The 23,205-nt window shown below is 32.6% G+C and overlaps 1 protein-coding gene across 1 annotated transcript in view; it reads left to right on the plus strand.

Moving 5' to 3' along the window:
- The window catches only part of m (zona pellucida domain-containing protein miniature), an 86,981-nt gene that overhangs the window by 49,678 nt on the left and 14,098 nt on the right, over positions 1–23,205 (plus strand). The window contains exons 5-7 of the mRNA XM_090102038.1: positions 1,707–1,805; positions 11,483–11,659; positions 12,887–13,009. Coding sequence (XP_089958164.1) covers positions 1,707–1,805; positions 11,483–11,659; positions 12,887–13,009 — 399 coding nt within the window. The remainder of the gene's footprint in view (positions 1–1,706; positions 1,806–11,482; positions 11,660–12,886; positions 13,010–23,205) is intronic.

Raw genomic sequence — 23,205 nt, forward strand, 5'->3', positions numbered from 1 at the left:
TACATAATGGGGTCACAGCAAAATAATATTATAATTCCTAAATCAGTCAAAGTTATATTGAAATAATGTCTACTATTTTATTACTGCTAATAGTATTATTTCTCTTAATTTAAAACATGCAAATATGATATTTTATCTTCATTAAGTAATGTTTTATTAATTCCTAGCTGCGCTACACGGTTTCACCCGCGTGGCTCCGCTCCTGTTGGTCTTAGCGTGATGATATATAGCTTCTTCGATGAATGGGTTATCTAACACCGAAAGAATTTTTCAAATCGGATCAGTAGTTCCTGAGATTAGCACGTTCAATCAATCAAACAAACAAATTCTTTAGCTTTATAATATTAGTATAGATATTTTTAACAATCTTCTTTATCTACTTCTACCCTAGAAAGATGCTTTGCAAAACCACTTTCGCAATCGAACATGATCACAAATTAATGAATTAAAAGGCAAACGTAATTACTATAAAGTATAAACTATAAATATGTTTACTGCCCGTATATTTAAAGTGCTCTCTGGATACAGCTGTAAGCATTTTCACGCTATATTAACTAAGCCCAGCCCACCCAAGGTATCTTGCCGTGGGCACAACTCAACACTTCATAAAATAATTTCAATTTTATGTATTATCTCAGTTAGGTAAAACTTTCGCATTTGTAATGCAAGGATGTTTGATGGATAAATGAACACATAGGTGTCTGTTACTAATTCACTTTAAAACTAGTGCACGGATTCTGTTCAAACTTTACAGTTCATATTTTTCAATTTTGATGTAAATTTTCATACAAAATATTTAAAGATACTTGTAATATATGACGTGTGTGCTATGTGATAAGAAGCAATTATCACTAATTTTTATGACGACTGACACAACCTAGCTGAACAATTTTTTATGGAAAAGGAGGCAATGTAAGACGCTTTATATACCAAAGTGAGAGGCTAGCATTTTAGATTTCCATCTAACACTGGTAAAAGAAGAGAGCGTAAGTATTCCTATACACTCTCTTCTTAATGGTCCGTATATCAATGCCATTTAAAATAAGTACCCCATAAAGCTGTAAACAAGCTGTAAATTACATTGACTTTAAGAATAAGTAACAATAATAACAATCGGAAATGTAGAGTTCACTTATAATTGGGATATGATTTACATATTATCTTTCTAAGTTAATGTAAATGATTTACCTAGTGTTTATTACTTAATATAGTATTATAGAATTTTTTAGTCATAATTTTGTTGTTGTCTTTTATTTTATTATGTGATGTTCTTTTTTATTTCTATTGTGTACATAATCTGCCTTAATTTTATTTTTTTCAATATATTGGTTGCTCGGGTTGCTTGGAAGAAATTGCTTGAAGCAATAAAGCCGCCCTTTGCATCAAATGACCTGTCTGTGTGTGTGAAATTTGTAGTTATGTTCTGTATGCAATAACGATTGTAAATAAATAAAATAAAAAAAAATTGGTTGTCTGTAAACTCGGTTAACTGACGATAGTTGAACGCGACAACGTCCGATTGTGCTTCTTTGTCGCTCGCACTTCAAGCCTTACATGGAACGCCTCAGAGCGAGGTAACGCCGCATGAGTCATGTTTTTTCGTGCGTGCAGCCGGCTCTATCGAATTATAAGACGTTGTCACGTCAATAAATATATTATCTGTGGTATTATATAACAGTACTGTACAAATAAATGCATTGTTGCAGGTCAGCACGGCGACCCGCGGTGCGTGTACGTGCCGCCGTCCACGGGACAGACGTACTTCTCGTTTCGGATCGCGTACGCCAAGTGCGGCACTAAACCTGGTGAGTTTTTGTGTGTTTGTTTATTTGTTTGGTTGTTGGTAATGTGTTCTAAAAATTACGGTTCTGTACTTATGATTAATGATGAATTATGACTCTATATGTGAGATAGTACTATATTATATTGTGAAATAACGCGTGGAATACGCCAAGTGGGGCACTAAACCCGGTGAGTTTTTGTGTGTTTGTTTGTGAATTGTTTCTTGTGTAGGTTTGGTGTGGGGTTGTTCTAGAAATTACGGTTCTGTACTTATCCATATATCAGCTGTGCCCCGCGGTTTTAACCGCAGTGCTCCAATCCTGTTGGTCTTAGCGAGATGATATATAGCCTATAGCCTTCCTCGAAGAACGGGCTATCTAAAACCAAAAGAATTTTCCAAATCGGACCCGTAATTCCCAAGATTCACGCGTTCAAACAAACAAACAAACTCTTCAGCTTTATAATATTAGTATAGAAGTATAGATGATGAATTATGATTCTATATTATGTGAAATACCTACGTGTGATGTACGCCAAGTGCGGCACTAAACTCGGTCAGTTTTTGTGTGTTACTGTTTGTGACTTATTTCTTGTGTTGCTTTTGGTGTGAGATACTATTATTATATTATCTGTGGTGTGGGATTGTATGTTTGTTTGCTTGTTCTAGAAATTACGGTATAATGAATTACATTTATAGGATCACGTACGCCAAGTGTGGCAATAATCCGGGAAGTTTTTGTGTGCAACTGATGATGGATGTCGTGTATGTTGGTTTGTTAGTAATGTGTTCTAGAAATTACGGTAAGAAAATGTGTATTGTGGTAGGTCGTTTAAGATAGAGATGTAGTGAACGATGATATATACGTAAAATATTCCTTTTTATGTTAAGTTAATAATTATGTTAAATATGTATACTAACCTCTTATTTATTCACTAAAATGTCGTTATGGAATTTCTAATATAATGTCACTAGTATGTATTTATTTACATTTTAAACATCACCCTATTAATTAAACTTATACATTTACGAAATATTAAACTAGAATTGTATGCTGTATGTAATAATTATAATGTAATAGGTATTAAGATAATATTACCTACCTATATGTATACGAGAGAGCTGTAAGTTTGTTAGAGATTCAATCCATGATGTACCGTGAAATCTATAAACGCTGGTAATCATATGGTCTGTAGTGTACATTATGATTAGATTTTCGTTTAACTTGATAAATAATTGTTTATTTACATGACGTTGAAAAATTAAATTTACAACTCAAAAACTAATAATGTATAGAAATCGCTCTTAAAAATAGACTGTATGTTTATACGACCTAATATTTATAATACTTATTGAGAATTAATAAAAACGAAAAAAGGTTCTCTTGAACTATACAAAATATGAACTGATAATCAAATTCTATAGTTATTAATAAGGTGCATTGCAACGTGAATCTATAGGTAACGATTATTTTCTCTATTTTTATATGAAACTAGCGGTCCGCCCCGGCTTCGCCCGTGGTACATATTTACGTTTTCTCTACATAAAAACCATCCTCGTACTTCAAGGAATATAATAAAAAAAGAATTATCGAAATCGGTTCAGCCGTTCTCGAGTTATGCGCTTACCAACACATTTTGCGATTCATTTTTATATATAAGAAGAAGATAGGATTCAAAAACAAACATTTTGAGATCCAACCTGCCATTAGGAAATAATTTATCTTGTACCTACCACACTAAAATTCAATTTGCGGCACAGTTAACAATTCGTTCAATTTAAAGTGATCGTGACATGGCTCGAATTCAATTTCGTTGTAATTTTTTCCTCTATATTGTAGACAACATTAAAAAAGGACATTACAAAAACTTATTAGATTGAAATGTAAAGATCTCTTTAAAAGTTTTAATCTATTTAAGCGTTTACATAATTGACTATCATTCTTTTGAACTTTGGCATTTATAACAGTAAAAAAGGCAAAAATAAGTGGTTTTAAAACAAACATTGTACGCAAAGTATGTAAAGTGTGTCGACAAAATCCACGAAGGTATAAAAAGCCAAGATGTAAAACACCATTACACCAATTTTATGCTACAAGGAATGTTTAAGAGCTGTCAATTTACGAACCTTACAATTTCGCATTGACATTGTTTTTACTGTAACATTAAGTCGTTTTGTTGAAATGCCTTTTATCTTGTGCGATATACAGAACGAAATAATTGCAATATTCTTACTTTTTACGTCTGCGAATTTTTATTGGATACCACTTGGGTATTTAAATACGACGCATTTCAGTATGAAGTAGAAGTTAATTTGAAAAACAACACATACCTAAGTAAATAATAAGCCATGGAAATATCTTTTCATTCAAACTGCAACGCTTGAATAAATAATATATAAGATCTAACGTAATATAACCGCAGTTTAGATTTGATATCTCAAGCTCTACGAAAAAGGACCGTGACAGACAGATAGACAACGAAGTGATTCGATCAGAGATCCATTTTATTTACAATTTCCTCACCATACAAGGATTTACTTTCACATACATTGCAGATAGCTAAAATATTATTTATAAATAGACTCCCCGAGTGTGCGAAACGCGGGATAATAATATAATGAATAAATCGCGTTTAAAATCCCTTGAAGTCCTTACTTTCTATAAGTATAATATTCGCATAAAATTAAACAGCAAGCTAAAATATATTTACGGTTGAACGGCATAGACTGGTCTAGATTAATGATAGGCTATTAGCCAGGCTATTATGTATGTTTAGGGTCGCAGGTCATCTATCAATGGGATCTTCTGTGGGACACGATTATTCCGTCGCTAAGGGTACAGTTACATTCTTGGGTGTGCTATCGATTTGTGTTGTATTGGATTGGATAGTATTGTGAATGTGAAGGGCGTTATATCTAATATCTAATATATATTATAAAGGCGAAAGTTTGTAAGGATGTATGGATGTATGGATGTTTGTTACTCTTTCACGTAAAAACTACTGAACCGATTACAATGAAATTTAGCACACATATAGAGGGTAATTTGGATTAACACATAGGATAGTTTTTATCCCGGAAATCCCACGGGAACGGGAACTATGCGGGTTTTCCTTTGCAAACGCGGGCGAAGCCGCGGGCGGAAATCTAGTTTTGAATATTACGCACATCTTATACTGTATACTATTTTCTCTGTATAGGTATTTTGAATGAACATGCTTATATATAAAATACAAGTATAGCTTATGTCTTCTATAAGAGATATATGGGATAATTTAATAATTTGCGTCAAACTTTGGTTACTTTCACAATACAGTCTTAAAAAGGTGGCTCAAAATTTCACAGAAAGAATTTTTATTTTACAATAGATCAAGTCCAGTTTTAAAGGCCCAGTTACTAATATAATAACAGATGAAAAATAGTAGTACTTTAAACACTATTTAAAGTTTATGTAAAAGATATTATATGTAATAGATACGAGAAGCTATTCGCAGAACCTTTCCTTTATCCCCTTTAATTTATTAACTAGCTAACTAGCGTATACTAATTGGCTAACTGATCAGTAAGTTGCAAAATTACGTTAAGTTGTATGTAAAATAAAAACTATAAGGCAGTGTTCACAATACGTGTCCTTACAAACAATTATTTTAGTAAAACTAATTAAAAAGGGTTTATCAATCAAAATGAAAACCAGATGTAGGGATAAATTTGCTTAGTATAATACATTCTTATTCTACAATTTCATTATTGATTCAGTTATTTTTAACTTTCCCAATATTTATAAATTGTGATCTAATTGTTATTTATATAAATTCGTAAACCTTAATCATTGGCGGTAAACAATATTACGAAAGAAAATATGGAGTCACTTCGTCCGAATCTCTTGTTAATCTTTTAAAATTACAACAAAATAGCTATTCATATATCAAAATAGTATGTCAATTAATGATATATATTCACTGAAGCATCTTAAAAGGGTTTAAAATGCCATCTCCCACACTACTATAAATCACTCACACATTCAGTGTGCACGAAACCTATTGTAACCACTTAGACGATAATTTATTTGACAAATGAATGGAAAACGTTAGTGAAGCTACATTCCGAGGCGACGTTTCCGTTTTGAAGCCTATTTTAGAACACGCATGTTTTTTTTATACAACATTAGAGGTCTTATAGGATTGTGGGCTATGTTATGCAGATTATTGAATTAAAGATGAAATGAAATGAAATGAAATGAAATAACTTTATTATGGACATAATATTATGAAAAAAAAGATACAATATAGATGAAAAAAAAGGAACTTAAAAAAAATACATATGCCATAATTAGGCCAACCACTCAGTGTGTCATCACTGATTTTCAGTGGCCGCCTTAGGATGTCTTATTGACAGTGGATGTATTCCCGTTCGGTATGCAAACTGTATTAAATATAATTTAATCGATATATACTTTATAAATATAATAAGTAAATGAATATGAATAATATACGTATATTGTGTATAAATTTAAATTTAAATTTGTGCACATAAAATTTAATATACTTACATTTAAATAATAGTCATTAATATAATATATTTAGATATTGATACATACATATATACAGGGTGTACCAAAAAGTAGTGATGAACGGAAGCTGAGAGGTAGAGGACCTAGAGGGCTATCCGAATCACCCCCATGTATGTTATGCGATTTTTCGTATTTTCGGAGTTATGACGTTTTTTTCAATTTTTCACCTATCGCCGAGTACGATGATATTTTCACTCATGCTGACGTCAATGATTGCGGAAGATGCTTGATTTTTTTTGTGTGCTAAGCTGAATGATAGGCCAATTCAGTATGGTAACATTTACTATCGCTAGATCTTTGAATGGAATAAATAAAAGAATTAAATGGCAAGAAAGATAAAATTACCCAATATGTTCACCACTTCAAGGGCCCGTAAAAAAATTAAATCACATAAAAAAAGTTTTCCGTTTGACTTTTAAAAACTTGCTCTATCTATCAGATAGCTACCCTGAAAATTTCATTTAATTATTCAGAAGGCTTCAATCGAAAAATTTAAATCTAAATGTGGTAAGTGCAAAAATTGAATTAACTTGATGATCATTAAAACCAATAAATAGGTGTTTAATTACCAGAAATTTTTAAAATAACCCCGCTGTTGCTCAATGCAAGTGCGACATCACCGTAAAAAGTTGTCTTTTAAATGTCTGAATGCCCTTTTATCATTTTTAATGGTTTCTTCTGCTACTATGAATTTCCGGGTTATTTCGTCCAAATTGTGACATTTTCTCAAGTAGCCGAGGTCTTTTTAGTATTCTCATTGAAACAAATCAATGGGGTTTAGGTCGAGGGACCGTGGAGGCCAGGCTTTAAGGCAGGCATCACCGGCGCATGCGCAGGCTGCAACGACCAATCCATCTTTCAGGGTATCTTTGCCCTTTAGCCTGGCCTGCACGGTCCCCGGACATAAACCCTATTGATTTTTTTCCTTGGGGATACTACTAAGACGAGAGACTGCCACAATTTGGACGAAATAACCCGGAAATTCATAGTAGCAGAAGAAACCATTAAAAATGATAAAAGGGCATTCAGACATTCAAAAGACAACTTTTTACGGTGATGTCGCACTTGCATTGAGCAACAGCGGGGTTATTTTAAAAATTTCTGGTAATTAAACACCTATTTATTGGTTTTAATGATCATCAAGTTAATTCAATTTTTGCACTTACCACATTTTGATTTAAATTTTTCGATTGAAGCTTTCTGAATAATTAAATTAAATTTTCAGGGTAGCTATCTGATAGATAGAGCAAGTTTTTAAAAGTCAAACGGAAAACTTTTTTTATGTGATTTTATTTTTTTACGGGCCCTTGAAGTGGTGAACATACTGGGTAATTTTATCTTTCTTGCCATTTAATTCTTTTTTTTATTCCATTCAAAGATCTAACGATAGTAAATGTTACCATACTGAATTGGCCTATCTTTCAGCTTAGCACACAAAAAAAATCAAGCATCTTCCGCAATCATTGACGTCAGCATGAGTGAAAATATCATCGTACTCGGCGATAGGTGAAAAATTGAAAAAAACGTCATAACTCCGAAAATACGAAAAATCGCATAACATACATGGGGGTGATTCGGATAGCCCTTTAGGTCCTCTACCTCTCAGCTTCCGTTCATCACTACTTTTTGGTACACCCTGTATATGAAATTTGTATAAGTGTATAAGTAAAGATTAGCAGAAAGAAAGTTTTGCATTAAAGTTCAATAGGTACCTATTTTTAGACCCATTAAAAATATGTATTGTTGCCAAAACTATTCAAAACTAGATATTATATCCAATTTCGCCAACGGCTTCATTTGGAAAATATAACACACAAACACTCATGTATCGAATCAATATAAGAATTTTGAATAACGTTTAAAGTCTCCTAATTAATAAAAATATCAATTCACTAATAATTTCAACAAATAAACAATTAAGTATTTTTTTATTTTTTCATATTAATAAAAATTGACCGTCATCAAGTGTTCCGCTTGTCAACGTATCGATTGCCAAAATATTATCTGATAGCATCAAAAATATTAACATCCTAACATAACAAGTACGCCCGTGAGTTGCGGTGAAGGCATTTCCGATAAAATCTGCAAAAACATTTAAAGATATTTGATTGAGCAATAACTTATTATAAGAAATCTCAGTAACAGCGTAATATATTCTCATAAACGTTAACCTTTTCAACGGTTCTATAAAGAAAATCGTACTTTCTCCCGTTGATACGTTAAAATTACACCATAATTGCATAAATGTCAAGGAAATCCTATAATCATTTACGCGTAATAGGACAAAGAACGCGTTAAGAAAAACATGCTGTGTAACGTTTTTCGAGTTCACCTTTGGTTAACATTTCTTTGGTCAACCGTCATCAAATTTGCTAAGTACTGAGAACTGAGACTGACTTCGACACAGAACGAAGGTATTCAAAATACAAAGGTTTTTACGACTGTGAATAATACAATATTAATTAATTATCATTATGAGAGTAATTGTAAAAATTACGTAAATGAAACTATACAGTATTTCAAAATTCTAAGCAGGTTCAAGATTTATTTTCACACAACAACATTTACAAATTACTATAGATTATCTTTAATGAATAGTGGTAATTATATAGAAAAAAGTATAACGGGAACAGCGCTCATACCAGCTGCCTATTCCATCAATTGCTAATACGCAGCATTAAGTGGCGGATGTCCACCCTTGTACAATTATGGCTTATAACAATAAATTAAAATCCGTCCTCACTATTCACTCAACTTGGGTAATTATCGTTGATTCGTAACAATTTCGCAATAAATCGCAACCAGTCAGCATCTACGGCTCGTCGGTCTCATTTCAACAAAGTGTTTTTCTCGCTCCGATTCCTAGTCGCGTCCACTATGGCGAGTGTAACGGAGCGGTCCTTCTTCGAATGCTGTTCACGCATTGTTTCTCGGAATCCCCACTCGCCATACCACATAGCACGCACAAGGCGCATTTTCCCGTAACGCGACAAGCAGACGCCAACCCTGAAACTGCCTCCTTTGTAGGGCTGCCGCTGAAAAGTTTGGCGTAGAGTTCATCTATTCAGGACTATACCACAACGGAATCGGACTAATTCCTAAAATGAAATTCAGATAATTCGTCCGAAAGTTAATAATATTCTATCATTGTAGTGTACAATGTACATGTCGTTATTATTTTAAACAAATATATAAGTATGCAATAAGAAAAAACATGAAAAATTCCAAGCAATATCAAGTCAAATTATAATTTGCTTACATTTTCCTGTTCTACAAAGTATAGAGTTGACATCCTTACTTTTGAATATCCTCTCCCTACGGGCGCCCCGCGTCATCGCTGGAACTTTGCACATCAACAACTCGCAACAGCAATGCAAAGTACATTCTACGTCGCACTAAATAGAGTTGAAATATATCTACAGCAATATGTCATACAAGAATGATATCCTAATACATAGTGCTAAATGTGCGTAAGTGTCAGAATCGCTCGCGGCCGGTCGATCCGCGTTCTTCAGAGGGTTTCAACTTTTTGCCCAAGTTCAACTTCGTATAGCCCTAGCAATAATAAGGATTTAAAAATTAACACTTTTTATGTGAAATATTTTGCACATAAATAGAAATTAATGCTCACTGCCAGTTTCTCACGACGAAATTCATTGTAATTTTAAACAAGTTTGAGATGGGTTACGGTAAATCGCGCTTGAGAGTACCTAGATATCAAAATTCTGTGTCTAACCTCTGTAAACGGTTAATTATCGACAAGGCTAGTAGTCTAATAATAGAGCAAGTTTTTGTCTTTCTGCATCGTGAAGAATTCATATTACTTGTTATGATTAAATGAATTGAGCTTTATCATGAACATTGCTATGAGCCGAATTAATTAAAAATGCTTAGCTACGAGTATGTTACGGCTACTATTACTATTAGAAAATATGTCAGTTTTCCCTACAATATAAATATCGGTTTCTAAGAAAATTAGCATCCCGACTCCCACATACTACAAGAATAACACCGGCATGGCTCGGACGGAGAGCTTATACTTTATTAGCTTTAAATAACATAATATGCGCCTTCTGCATGTTTCCCTAGTTGTTACCATATGAATGGTGATAGTACTTACAATTAAAACATGTATTTAACGAGGGCTTTACAGATATGACGGCAATAAAGATGTGATCTTATATAATATGAGTGTTCACTAACAAGATTATACATTTAGTAAATGTTCAATTATTTGCTGTGTATACGAGAGACGTATGTAATTTAACCATTCACATAATTTATAAATATTTCAATTATTTATTTAATGTTAATGAACACTTGAAAAAAATGAATTTTGGATTTTCGTAACATATTATACTAACAATTATTTTTAAAATAGAATTGTTTTGGTTCCGATTAATATGTGCCTTGTTTTTATGATATAATTTAATTTTTTTTTGAAAGTTATACTTACAAATGTTTAATTAATTAATTACAATTTATGAGCTTGTATATAAAACCTACAATTTACATAATTGAACGCATTTTTAGTATTAGACGTAGTAAACTATATCTAGTTAAGTATAATTACAAGCAATACTTTTAGATACCTATTATAATTGCTATACGAATATAGCTTTTAAATCGAACTTAATGGAACATTTTACGACTTTCCCACATTAATAATATGATTACGAGGGTCCATTTCAGCAAGTTCTAATGAAATTTTATAACGTATGCATAATTTGTACGGTTTAATCGTTAATAATTATCGATAGTTAAAATAAAATGTTAATTAATTACAATATAAATGTGAAATGAAATATAAAGACATCTCAGTATGCAATCATATTAAATTATTTCAGCTTTTCCTATATATGAAATAGGATAACATTTTGTATTTTAAAACTGTTTACAATTTCTGTATGTGGTCACCATATACAGAAATCCTAAATTGAGTTTTGTTTGTAAAGTTCCATGGTTGTTTTTAACGTACAAAACGTAAATTAACATTTATATTGTGAAAATTATTGCAGCATGTAGTTCAGTCTGTAATTGTTTATCACATTTTCAATATGTTTTGTCTGAATGTATCAATGTAAAATATATTAATCCGAATAAATTCTTAATAAATAAACTTCATATTCCAGACCTACACGGGCAGTTCTACGAGAACACAGTTGTAGTGCAATACGACAAAGATCTGCTCGAAGTGTGGGACGAAGCGAAGCGATTGCGATGCGAATGGTTCAACGATTACGAGAAGACAGCTTCGAAACCGCCCATGGTGATCGCTGACTTGGATGTCGTGCAATTGGACTTTAGAGGTAATGTATTGTAGTATTGCCTTTACGTAGTTTATAGATAATTCTACAGTGGTGGTGCAATACGACAAAGATTTACTCGAAGTGTGGAACGAAGCGAAGCGATTGCGATGCGAATTGTTCAACGATTACGAAAAAACGGCTTCCAAATTATTGTAGTATATTTGTTTATAAAGTTTATCTCTAGAGAACACAGTGCTAGGGCAAGCGATGCCAGCCATGCTTATTGCGATCATAATACGAATTTGCCAGTCAGTTCAATTATTTAGGGGGTAAAATGTCTGGAAATAAGGTATTTAGGATTAAGACTATTTTAACGTGTAAGTGTATATGGCTTTATTATGGCTCTAATAATGATTATAATAAAAGGAATTTCTATACGTACCTCTAAACTTAGTTGAATATTAAACCACATTTCGGAAAAGTATATATATGTAATAGTATAAAACAATATGTAAGTACTATACAAATTTTATAGCTAAAGTTTACTCAAAAAGCACTTAAACAGACACTTTCTTAATCGATACGCAAAAACGTCACACGAACTTATAACAATTTAGTCGTACTCGTACGTGAAACTAGTGAAATATTTCGACTACCCTCAATAGACATAATATTTCGATATACATTAAATAATTCAAAGTGTAGGTATGTATTTATTTTATTTGTTTGTGATGTTCATGTAAGTGTAATATTTTAGTACACGTACGGTACAACATTTTAGTTCTATTTGTTACGTATAACGTATAAAGATTAATTACAAATATAGTCACTGTACTCATGTATTTCAGGATGTTTAGGCCGGTTGCAGAGCTTCACCGACCATCAGTGCGTACGTCAGTCGCGCTTGTCATATGTATGGAAATTCGCGTGCGTATGGGCGTATGCAGAAAGAAAGCTTGAAACTTATAAGCGCCTATCGGCGCTTGTCATGTTCATATATTTTCCTGTCAGTGCTGGTAACCCGCGCAGGAAAATATATGAACATGACAAGCGCCGACAAGCGCCTATAAGTTTCAAGCTTTCTTTCTGAATACGCCCTATGGTCGGTCTAGCTATGAACGGTTTTATGAATTTCCATACATATGACAAGCGCGACTGACGTACGCACTGATGGTCGGTGAACCGGCCTTAATGTTTCGTGATCTCTAGTGAAAGGCTTTACATATGAATATTTGAACTTTTAAACACAAATATATCCGTATTTATAAAAAAATGTATACTTTGTAGGCGACAACGTGGACTGCTGGATGGAGATCCAAGCGGGCAAGGGCCCGTGGGCGCCGCCCGTGTCCGGCATCGTGCCGCTCGGCTCCACGCTCACGCTCGTCGTCGCTATCAACGACTATCGAGGTGAGTTATATGGATTAGTTTAGTGATTACAGTGTATAAGTAGTGATAGTATGGTACAGGTCGATTAAGGAAAGCTGGCATGTTCACAGTACTCACACTTATGCAATTGTACTATACAGTATGTTCAAAAATAAATGCGACTCTAGTTTAAGCGTAGACTTGAATTGTTAAATGGGTGCGTTGTAGATAAATATATACAAATATAATTAAGAAAGCTCTCTTAATTTGAATGTAAAATTATAATTTAAAAGTAACTCAATTGATGAACACTTACTATTCTAAATAACGATAAAAACAATACAAATAACACGTACGCTTACTCCCAAGAAACAAGACAAGCGTGACCCTAGCACGTAAGAGATAAAAGCTGTATTGTTCAGCTATGAATGAAAATTTTAACTTACGGCGTTTAAAATTATTACAACCTAGATAAAGTAAAAAAAAAATATTCTAATCCGCGTGCCGCGAAGTATCTCGTCGAATATAGTTAGTAGTATACCTAACGTCTTTGTTTAAATTATATCACCCTGTATTTATAAACAATTGCAAAATAAAAACGATAACCGTCCCCTTCACCCTCATAAGCTAGTTGGCGCGCGAGAGAGACGTATATACTTTTCATGATGCGTATGCAGTATGACGTCACGCCGCGCGCGTCTTCACAAACACTACACATGTGCAATGTGTAAATGTGTTGACGTTCCAGCTCTTCTTAATCGGCCTATAATATGTGAAATTATAAATATTAGGTTTATTTGGAAAAAAAATAAGGCTCAAATTGTCTTAAATTTAAAAGAGAGCGTGTTTTCCGAGCACACTTTTAACTCTCAACGCGCCTAAAGAAGTTTCACTTGAAAATAGTAGGTTTATTCGGATAAAAATATTATGTATTATCCGAATAAACCTACTATTATATAAACTGACTTTTATTAAAATGCCGGTAAATCACTGCTAGTGTTACAGGTCCTGCCCCTGCTTGTTTTAAAACGCGTATTACAAAATTCCGGCCATATTAAAATAAACTTTTTAAACCTGCGTTTTATGGATAGAATATGTTTAGTCCTTTTTAAAGTTTATAATATTTTTAAGACCGATTCCTAGCAATAAAACGATCACCTAAAACAAACAATGTACAGATCTTTTAATTTCAATGTACATATTACATTAATTTCCCTTTGCCATTGAATAATTCCAATGTACTTGATAAGTTACTATGTATTTATTGTACATTGAAACTGCGTGTCGAATATATGCAATAAACGGACAACCGTTAAAATAGAAATTATGCATTCTTACGATAACCCCTCGAGGTACATCGGGATGTTAAGGTCAGAATGCTCTTGGAAAGTGAGAGCCATTTGCAAATTAAATTGGAATTATTTTCACATTCGAATAGTTGGGAATTATTGAGCATGCTTCTTAGAACGTGGTAGTAATAATGTTGTAGTGAATTTATGGATAAAGTGCTGATGCTTTATCACGGACGCAAGTCTTATATTATACCTATACAGGATTAGTATAATGAACACGATAGACAATGACAATGCAATGATTTACTTTATAAAAAAATATAAATCTTAAGGCTGCAGTCTAGCAAAATTGCGTTTTCAACAAGTTATTTGACAATTTTTTCCCGGCTAATGAAATGATAAACTGAATTTTTTTTTCTTGTTTATCAATTAGTGTTATATACGCAATGCGCGTGAATTTTTTCACATTTATAAAGTTACTTTATGTTACCTTAATCAGGCCTTCAAGATAAGTCTCTTTCCCCCAAAATCATTTCGAGCTAAGTTTGTGCACTCACTACGTTGCAACCGATTACAATTTACACAATCTGATCAGCGCATTATTATCCTTATATAGTCGTTATTAAAAACTGCTGAATACAATTGCCGAAAAACTTATGATTTTCTTAATTAGAGCGTTATAAATTCATTAAATTTCCCATTTTTTGCCTTACAAAATCGATTGATAAATACTGCTAAAAGTTATTTTTTCCATTAATTTATTCGAGTTGGTTGAAGACCAATGAGTATTAATCCTTAAAAAAAATTTTTTTTTGAATTTTCATAATTCTTTAAATATTAAAAAAATATTTAAAATAATAAGGAAAAATCCTAGCGAATTTCTTTAGTCGCGCTCCTTGGGCCGGAGCGTTCTGACGTGTGCTCTACGCTCGATTTTCCTTCATACCGAAGTGAAAGTTGCTCTACTTCATTAAATTTAATATTTTTGTTAATTGATTATTTTTATCTTAGTTTTGTGCAAATATTCGTATTTTTAAACATTTGATTTCGATATGGAAAATAAACGAAAAAAATACGCGTGTAACTACTAGAAAAAAAATTATCTTCGAACATAAAGTTAATGAAACCAAATAGATTGCAAAGGTGATTGGCAACAATTTCTTTATTTTACGGGGTGTCAGTAAAGGGATGTATATTTCTTTAAAACTAAAGTAAGCTCATAAATTTTCTTATAATATAATTTTTTTGAAGTTTCAAAAATGTTTATTTTTCGTTTGAGAAATACGAAATATAATATAAACTTGTATTGAGAACTTGAACTTCCCAAGTTCATCCGGGGAAATCCCCATACGGGGAAAATGATTTGTTTACTCCAAAATTGATCCGAGGTGTTTTAATTTTTTCTTCTAGTCATTTTCAACGTAGCGGCATGTTGTTTGATTATTAATTTTGTAACTACAGGATGTTGGTTTTATATTCTGATCTTACAGACGCGCTGACAAATTTAGTCCACCATTTCTAGTTTAGTCTACCAACTCTAAGTACCAATATTAAAACGAATGGATTATCATCACATCATCAAAATTCAGTGGGGTTGAGAACTAAACAAACAGAAGTAACATAGACGCGAAGAATAAAAAAAGAGGACGAAAACGATAATTCGTTGATGCTTTCCCTTTTCGACGTATTGTTAGGGTACATCACCAATCTGCAAAAAACAAAACTGATGATTCCCAATTGCTGATTAAAAATGAAAAACAAATAATCGACAACAGTGGTGAAAATTTGCTGATCACAATGAAACATCCTTCAGTGGTAGCAGATTTACTCATTTAAAATGTATCGGTGAACAGCGTAAAGGAGAGGAGGACAGGAAAACATTATAAATGTGGATGGTGGATTGTATACAGGGTGTAATCGATAAGTATGTGCAGGCGATTATGACGTTATTATTGCAGATATCAAAAAACTTAAAACTGATATCGAAATTACTTTACCTAATGAGCAAAATGACAATAATAACTTTTTAAAAGTATAACGAGAAATATCTAAAAAATTTACTTTATACACTCCCATATCAAAAAGGGAAAATGGGACTAGTAGAAGTTAAATGTCTAATTCCGGCAAAAGACATGAATGCGGAAGATGCGGTTAAAAAAAATTTAATATTTGAAATACAATGCAAAAAATAACACTTTTGTCATAGATAAGAATCATGACTATTTTTTCCAAATTCAGGGACAACTAAACGTTGCAGAAGCAGAAGTCTGCTTATTTGCTGTTTGGACTGGAGTGAATCATTCGTTAAAAATAGAATATATAAAATAGAATATATAAAAAAGTATGTAACGTTTAGGCAAAATAAAATGATGGACCATTATTGGATTTTACATAAATTGCCTACTGTCAGAATTGATTGATTCGAGACTTCAGCATTCGATGCCCATCAAGGACCCATCCTATATCATTCAAGCGATTGAAAAAAAAGAGATAAATCCAGTGCAACCGATAAAGCATCAGAATGCTAGCAAAAGATTTATTAGGTTTATCAATATAAATCTATATATTATACATAATATAATAAATCTGTAGAAGACGCGAAGACTGACATCCGCGCGGACGGAGTCGCGGGCGGAAGCTAGTCAGAAATAAATATCTTTTGTTTTCATTTGCGTATTTTTCTATTTTATAATTTTTTAACACAAACATTACATTTTTTTTATTAAATACAAAATTTGTTTATCCGTTTTATTAGTTAAACTGAACAACTTTCACTAAGAAACTTAGGTCGAAAAAAATGTATAGAGTTATGCATTTTGTATGGAAAGCTTATTTTTTTTATATTTCGTCCAAATTTTTATAAGTGGGAGTCGAGCATGCTTCGGCACGAACTGGGCCACGCTCGCACCGGGGAAGGTACCACACCCTCACAGAATATCGGCGCCATAGTGACAGTTTACTGTCGCGTTCCGTACGGTGAGTGAGGGGTCCGGAGGCCCACATCCCTTCCTATCCCCTACCCATCCTCTCCTCCCCTATCCTTAATCCCTCCCATCCTCGCCCCTTTCTCCCTAATTCCTTCCAAATCCCTTAATCCTTCTGGTAGGCAACAACCATAACCTTTGTTATGGTCTATGGGCGACGCAACCTGCTTACCACCAGGCAGTGCGTCCGCTCGTTTGCCTCCCCATAACAAAAAAAAAAAAAAATCTTTGTAAAAGTTGATCAGTTATATAAACATGAAGTTGAAGATATCAATAGAAAGTATTCGCAAATTTTGTGTACTGATAAAAAAAAATCACCCAAATCAATCAATCAAATTGTCATTTTTGGTACTTATTACGAATATTAAATTATACGAATGATTTAATTTTTAAAAATTAAGTGGAGCAACTTTCCCTTAGTACATTTGTATTATTTACATATAGAATGACAGGATGCATTTGTTTGCACTACTAGACTAAGCCCTTAATACATAAAACTCAAAGGTAACTGACTGACTGATTGACTGAAATAGTGAACTATCAACGCACAGCCCAAACCACTGAACGGATCGGGCCGAAAATTGGCATTCAGGTAGATGTTAGGTGATTCGCAGTTAGGACGTAGACATTATCTAAGATTGTCATAATATAAAAACGGAAGAGAAATCTTCATCTTCATGTAAATAACAAGAAGAGTTTGTATGCAAAATCTAATTAAAATTAACATAAATACTCTAAGTTGTTTGATACCGGAATAAAAGTTAATTTAAAACAAAATAAGGAACACTTATACCAAAAAATCGACAACAACCTCTTAAATAACATCTAATTTATTCGCCCACGTACATCGCAAACATTACAACACAACATTATAATATAATATCGTTAATTATTTTGTATGATTGAATATTTACGTTCGCAATTTCATCAAAACCACGTTGATTGACGGACGGACCCTTTATGCAACTTACCGCAAATAGTTTGAATGTCCATGCTGCTTTTTTGTTGATCATTTTAAATTTTAAATCGTGGGTTGCCAAGTTTGGGTTAGCAAATGTATGAACTTTGTGATAATTAATATAATTTGCGTTTTTCGGTTCAGTAATTTGTAATTTTTGTGGATTATAAATAAGATTGTATTGATTGCAAATAATATTGAAATTAGGACGTCGAGACTCGAGATAGAAACACTATTATGTGTCTGTGATAAATTAGATACAAAAGTAGTATACGATAATAAACACTGAGTATAATAGTATTTCTTTTATCGGGAGTTCAATTAATTATTTTAACGTATATACGATCTATCACAATATTTTTTTTATTTATTTAAAATTAACCAAATTCAAAGGCACCTTAAGCAACTCTTGCACTTATTTTACCATAATACCTGTAACACGTTCTGTAAAAATCTATCTATCACAACTAAAACGATAGTCATCGCCAGTCAGCATGTATATCTCAATTCTAAATATCATTCATCCACAATTTCACATATAATTAATATCTAACAAGTATACTGATGTCTGATTCCAATATAAAAGCTGTCACTCAGTCAATTTTCTAGGAATCGAGATTGTCTGTAAAGGATTGTTAGAGCGAGCGCGCACGAGCAACTTTGTCTCCGCAACTATTTTGTCTCTCCACCCATGGGCTAGTATGAAAGTGCGCGCACGTAGCGACGCAACTCCCGGGAGACTTTTTTGTCCGCGGGTTCGGAGACAAGCCCGCGACGCAACTGTCGCCCTATCTATTGGTTTCAATGCAAGTGCGCGCACGGCGACAAAAATGTTGCCGGACGGAGGCCGCCGGCCAGTTGCCGCGTAACCGGCGTAGCGATAGTACGTATTTATGTCATCGTATTTATTCTCGTACTCGGTAGTTTTTAACCGACTTCAAAAAAAAGGAGAAGGTTATCAATTCTGCCGGTATATTTTTTTATGTATGTACACCGATTACTCCGAGGTTTCTGAACCGGTTTACGTGATTCTTTTTTAGTTTGATGCGGAATGGTGTGGAATTGGTCCCATAAATTTTATTCGGATAAACCCAGTAGTTTTTATTATGTGAGCATTTTTGTCTGGTCTCGATGACTTAATTGAAATGTTGCAAGTAACTTTGATTCATTTCCAGGTAACCGATTGAGCTGAAATTTTGTATACGTATGTAAATTGGATAGCGATGAAACATTATTATGACATAGCGCTGATTTGATGATGGAATCGGAAGGTGGCCATAGGAACTTAGTAATATATTGACTCAACTTTATTGAGTTTGGGCTCGTTTGATTCGTGTTGAAAAATAAACTAAAAAGTATTAAATAAAAATAACTTCGTTAAAAACAACCTACTTCAAAAACGGAAAAGTAAAAAATAAAAAAGGTTTGATATTATTCATTACTACATATTATTTAGATGTGTTATTTACTATTTAGATTTGTTATTTGATGTCGGTGCACGGGCTTAATACTAAGTGCTTAGTGCTTGGCACCAACTTCAAACCTATTTAATAAATAGCACATCTAAATAATATTGTTTTTAATGAAGTTATTTTTATTATTAGTAGTTTTTCTGTCTATAGTAGAGCCATTTTAATAGGCATCATAGACAGTCAACAAAATTCAGCAACGTAATCTAGTAACGACGCCATAGAAAAATATGTTATTTCGTTTTACTTAACTTTTTTCAATTACGATTACATATCTATACTAATATTATATAAAGAGGAAATGTATGTATGGTTTTCAGTTTTCACGCATAAACTACTGAACCGATTACAATGAAATTTAGCACACATATAGAGGGTAACTTGGATTAACACATAGGATAGGTTTTATCCCGGAAATCCCACGGGAATGGGAAGTATGCGGGACAAGAGCACAGACCACAACCGTCTCTTCGAAATCCATGTTGATAAATGCAGAAAATTTTAAAGAAAAAGTTGCGTTGCTGTCGCTTTCGTGTGCGCATCGTTCAAAACTTTGCGAGGAGACAGCGACAGAGACAAAATAGTTGCCGGGCAACTAAGTTGCTCGTGCGCGCTCGCTCTTAATTTGTTTAAAACTTGAATTCAAGCCCGTTTTTATTCGAACAATACGCACAAAAGAAGACGGTTTATCAAATCGTCTTTTAATTTACCGTTTATGCTTGATTAATATCATAAAAACCCCAATTTTCGACCATAGGTTTGATCAAATAAGAATTATATTCGTTTGTGATGTATTTACGACTGGCTTGTATATGAGTGGGTGGTAAATGGCGATGGTATCAACGCAAAAGCTTAATTGTTGAATTTTCACAAGATATCCATTAAGCCTACGAGTTTGCTGTTTTAATTCGTTATAATTTATTGCACAAATTTATTCTACGGTGATAAATATTGCCATAGTTTTGACAGTGTAAATTAGGTAAAAAATTCTAAAACGTTGTTATTTGAATTGCAAATATAACATGATTAATTATTATTAAACTTCTTTATTTTTCTTAAACTTATTATGTATTAAATGACAAATTAAAACTAAACTGTTATGTGCGTTTAAACATTCATATTATCTGTTGGTAATTAATAATTATCTATTGATCACTAAAAAGTCTTGCTCTTTTATGATTATTAAATAAGATTGATTTAACGAAATGATTAAATAGCGATAATACATATCAAGCTAATGTGTATTATGTATGTTTTATATCAATGTAGGGTAGTTCAATACTTGGCATCGTGCTCTATCTCAAAACGTGTGAGCAAAGCCACGTTCAGAATTAGTCATAAATAACTAAGGCTACCTACATTATCTGAGTCATACTTCACACATAGTATATCGGAACATACAAATTTGGTTTAATGCTAAATAAATAATTACGCAGCGGCGACTGGTGTCATAGGTCGTGTGAAACTGTTGAATTTATCGACTGCATATTGATATGGCTCTACCTCTGTTTATTTAACTGTTAATTATTAAAGTAACGGCCTGTATTGGACTTCGATTTTAGTACATTTGTGATTTCTTGTGACAAAATAAGACCATTGTTTGAGAATTTTAAATACAAGTATTATTATATCTTTGCGTGACTCTTGAAAAAATATTGAGGAAAATGTCTGAGGAGAAAGAAAGCTATGAGAGGACACTTTTTCATATTACGCTTCTTATTTTACTATTTAATTTTACAGGCCCGTGCGCAAACCTTCCATTTCATAAAACTTTTCCCAGTAGTATTCATAACTTTTATAATTTAGTTAAATAACATCAGAAACTCCTAATATAATGGTTAACTGACCTAAATACTACTTGAAATGTATGCACTCGATTAAACAGGGCACAGACACTTTACTCGCCTATAATAAATGGATCAGTGTAACTGCCCCACAAACCATTAAGAAAAATTTCAATTGCAATAAATTTTATAGTTTACCATTTAGTATTAGAAGGAATTCTAGACTCACATCGCCAAACCTAAGCCACAGTCAGACAATGTGCAGTGCGCGACAGGTCGATCGTTAAGCGTCTCTAACTGGTAATAATGCTGTGCAAACACATGTTAACGGTACAAAGAATAGTAAAAAGTTAACTGGACAAATACGTATGGGTTTGTTTAACGGCGTTCGATAGGGTTGCTAGCGTGCTGTTTATGATTTGTCGTAATGGGATATATTGGATAGGGTTAGGTGGTGATGTTTAGAGTGAATAAATTGGTTAGGGAGTTATTAAAACTTTTTAAGGAAACAAATTGAAAAGAAAAAATTGAAATTTTATTATGATTAAATGAGGTTGGGAATGTTGTGACTTGTGGTCATTCAAATAAGTAGTAAAATTAAGATTTAAGAACATACATACCAAATGTATATATTATGAAATAATTATTCATTAAAATAGATAATAATATATTATGACATTATGTAACTGCAAAATCGAAACTCCAATTGCACGACACCTACTTCGTGAAAAATAGCACAAAATTTAAATCTTATACGACACTTTTCACAGTATATTTTCCAGGAGCTCCTTTCTTTTACTCGGTTATAGTTTCTTTATTAATTGATGTTGGTACATTGATTAATTTTGAATTCAAATATTAATATTTGCGCAGAAGGTTGAGAACATTAAATGACCTAGAGACAAACTTTAAAGCTTCAATAAAAATAAACTATAAATGTACTAATAATGTTAAATCTCACTACGTGATTTATTATTATTTATAGTGAGGTTACAGTTCAAAATTTTATAGTATATTTCAATATAAATTATGATAGATATATTAATCAGTGGACTTAGCAAATATAATTAATGATGCTGGAAGTACTACGATCAGGGGCTCTTATTTATAATGTACTATGGTAATAGCTGAGGTAATGGTATATTCATTACTTTCTAAGCGGATTATAGATATAATAACAGTAATAATTTTTATTTTAGTACCTCATTAGACACTGATTTATATTTATAAGGATTTTATTATACACTTAAAAGTTTACTAATATGTACTGAAAAAGCTATAATATGTAGACCCTGACATTTCGTAGATTTTTTCCGTGAGAATACGCCAGGAAAATCACTCCAATTTATGAGGAAATAAATTGATATTGCTAAAACTATAATTGAATATAAAATAAGGTGAATTATCTACCGTCATTTATGAAGTGAAAATTCTTTAGGCGCGTTGTAAGTAAAATTTCAAGGTCGCTTCATGGCAATATCGTCAAATTATATCGGTCAATTAAGGAAAGCTGGCATGTTCACAGTACTCACACTTATGCAATTTCACTTACAGTATGTTCAAAAATAAATGCGACTCTAGTTTCATTTTAGACTTGAATTGTAAAATGGGTGCGTTGTAGATAAATATATGCAAATATAATTATGAAAGCTCTCATAATTTACCTGTAAAATTATAATTTAAAAGTAAATCAATTGATGAAGTTAATTATTTATTCTAATAATAATCAATTGGATAAAAGTATTAATAAT

Source organism: Colias eurytheme, chromosome 5 (genome assembly GCF_061535395.1).
Source record: "Colias eurytheme isolate Ceu_HAF_F1 chromosome 5, ilColEury1 Martin Lab GWU primary, whole genome shotgun sequence".
NCBI lineage: Eukaryota > Metazoa > Arthropoda > Insecta > Lepidoptera > Pieridae > Colias > Colias eurytheme.